At 26.6% G+C, this 2843-nt stretch overlaps 2 protein-coding genes across 2 annotated transcripts, besides 3 other annotated features; one reads left to right on the top strand and one right to left on the bottom strand.

Annotated features, from left to right (window-relative positions):
* Positions 1-109: 109 nt before the first annotated feature.
* EDI_252980 (uncharacterized protein) lies at positions 110-625 on the top strand (the record flags this gene model as incomplete). The annotated part of the gene is made up of 1 exon (XM_001736893.1): positions 110-625. One exon carries the CDS (start codon positions 110-112, stop codon positions 623-625), a length of 516 nt encoding a protein of 171 aa, XP_001736945.1.
* Positions 621-702: a sequence feature (AT_rich).
* A 122-nt stretch (positions 703-824) lies between these two features.
* On the bottom strand, positions 825-1442 carry EDI_252990 (uncharacterized protein; the record flags this gene model as incomplete). Its single annotated transcript, XM_001736894.1, has 1 exon — positions 825-1442. The coding sequence occupies one exon, from the start codon at positions 1440-1442 to the stop codon at positions 825-827; it is 618 nt and encodes a 205-aa protein (XP_001736946.1).
* An 811-nt stretch (positions 1443-2253) lies between these two features.
* Positions 2254-2341: a microsatellite.
* Positions 2342-2758: 417 nt separating this feature from the next.
* Positions 2759-2821: a sequence feature (AT_rich).
* Positions 2822-2843: the final 22 nt, after the last annotated feature.

Consider the following 2843-nt stretch of genomic DNA (forward strand, 5'->3'; position numbering starts at 1 on the left):
AAAAAGAACATAAATGGGATGATCTTATGAACCAAATTATTAGAAGTGAGAAACAAGAACAGTTTCAAAAGATAAAGCCCAAGAAACAAGAAAAAAGAAATGTGCTGTTATGGAAGAACTTGTATTAACAAAAGAAACTCCTCGTAAAAAAGTTATTGATAAAAAGAAAGAATTTACACCAACAGCTTATTTAGGATGGACTCCGTTTAAAAATTCAACTATTGTATGGGAAGCACATGGTAATGAAATTAACCCAAAAATACTAAAACAATATTCACTAATGCCATCTATGATGATATTTTATGAAACAAATGTAGCAACTTTTGGAACATATGAAGTTGAACCTCCAATGTTAATAAATGAAAAAGTGGTATTTAGACAGAAATATACAGTGTTTGTAATTGACCATTCAAAAAGATTAGAAAAAAGATTAAAAATTACAAATGGTGAAACTAAAGTTGGTCATGATGTAATTATTGCATCAGGAAATCATACCATTACTGAGATGAGTGAAGGATTAGCTATTTATCTTAAACATCTTCCACCATATCATAATGAAGATATTTTTTATCAAAATAGTTACCATTACATTAAATCTATAATCGTAGCTTCATTTTACGATTAATTTATTAATAATTAAACTTTTTTTATGTTATGATAATACTCAAATAGGTATTTTTATTGATAAATAAAAAATAAAAACTACATCAACTTTATTGAGACGTATTCATAAATTTATTACACAATGAAACTAAATTAATTAAATTTTTTCTTTAGTTTATCTTATACATTTCTATGTAAATTACTATGTATTTTATCTATATTCAAGCAGGAGAATCTGCTAAAACTTTTTCAGTCTTACAACGAATTCCTAGTTTACATTTCTTTCGTAAACAAGTAGTATTTTTGATGTCAGCACTTAATGCAACTTTCTCTAATTTCTGATTTAAGTCAAAAGTAATTTCATCTAAAGACCTTGTAAGCATAGGATCACTTACTCCTAATCTTTGAAAACGTTGCCTTGGAGATGAAGGTATTTTAACTTCACTTGGTAATTCCTCATGACACTCTTCTGTTTTCCAAAGTCCTTTTGTTTCTTTTGTTTCTCTAATTGAAAATCTATCTGATTCTTGATTAAGAAGATTACAAATTCGAGTTAGATTAGTCTTTGCTCTATTTCTTCCAATAACAAATTTTCTTGGAGTTTGGGTTTCAGAGTGTGAACGAACAGTAAAAACACTAATAGGGCTATTTGAAGAATTTGGTGATGTTTCAGTTAAACTATTTGGAAAATGGGAACTTGTGTGCAACCTGTTAGTCGGTGGAATTTCTTTTTCTAACGGTATTGACAATAACGTAAGTCGTTCATCCATAGTAAGACGAGTAGTTCGTTGTTCTGATAGAGTTTTTGGACGTATTAATAAACATGGTTCAGAATTCATAAGAATATAAAGTAACGAATTAAATTTTTAAGATCAATATTATTTTATGGCTATAAGCTAAAATAGAAAAATGAATTTTTGTTGAACGGTTGAGTCTATTTTTTGAAACATAATCAAAAGAACAAGATATTTTTACTTATTTCACTAAAAGTTCAAGTCACAAATTCTTTTTATTATTCAATATACTTTCTTATTTTACCACTCTACTCCACTCAAAATGTAAGAACTTTCTTCATTAACAAAATCTTTATCCGAATCTTCTTTTTTTTAACTAGAAAAGTCAATGTTTTTTCAATTGTAATTTATGAGTCAGTCATGCATAATTAACCATTCTAATTATGTAAATGAAAAGTCATTATGATTCAATGTAATTTTAAAGAAATATTCATTTATTATACTTTCAGAGAGTGTTTACTCTTCCTGAAACGAACAAACAAGATTGATAGAAAAAGAAAAAGAGTTAGAAGAGATGAGAAAGAGCAGCAGTAAGAGAAAGAAGGATTTTGTTGTGGTCAGTAGTATTAAAGAGAGAGAAGAAAGAAGAGAAGCCAAAGAAGTTGAAAGAGAAAACACAGCCAAGAAGAAAACCATCATAAGAAAAGAAGTTAAGTGTAAATGGGTAAACTTTGAATTTAATCCAAGAGAAGGAACAAGATGTTCACTTTGTCAGTTCAAGAAAACGAGAGTGAATGAGTTGTTGAGAGGCACTAGGAGAAACACCTAGAATTACATAAGGGTCATCACATGATCTGACACACAAAGTTTGATAATGGCACAACATTCAAAACAAAAGAAAAAGAATTTTGAGATTAACAAACACAAAATAAACAAACACAAACAATAAAACAAACATGAAACAACACAACCAACAAAAACAATAATACCACCTAAAAACAAAAGATAATCACACCATAAACAATATCTTTTCTTCTTTTTATTTATTCTTTCTTTTTTGATAATTATAGTATTATTTAGGAGAGTTTTGAAATGAAATGGTTCAAATTCATTTACATAATATTGTTTAGTCTGAATATAATAATAAGATAATACCTACAATGTTTTAACGAATTGTTGTTGAGTATTTTAGATATAACACATTCATACTCTCTCAATTACTCATTTTTCCTTTTGATTAGTTTACAATGTATTTTATTTAAATTTATTCATTTTCTCATCACTAAACATTTATTTCTTTTCATTCATTTAAATGTCATTCATTCAATTTATTTACGTTCCACAACCAAATATTTTCTTAATACATTATTTAATTGTATTTCATTCATTTTACTTATTAATCATTCTATTTTTGAATCTTGTTTTATTAAAAAAAATAACAAAAAATGACATTATAGAATTTTAATAGTATTTTGTTTTATAAAGAATGAACTAAAAGATATTAGT

Source organism: Entamoeba dispar, genomic scaffold (genome assembly GCF_000209125.1).
Source record: "Entamoeba dispar SAW760 scf_1105229460151 genomic scaffold, whole genome shotgun sequence".
NCBI lineage: Eukaryota > Evosea > Mastigamoebida > Endamoebidae > Entamoeba > Entamoeba dispar.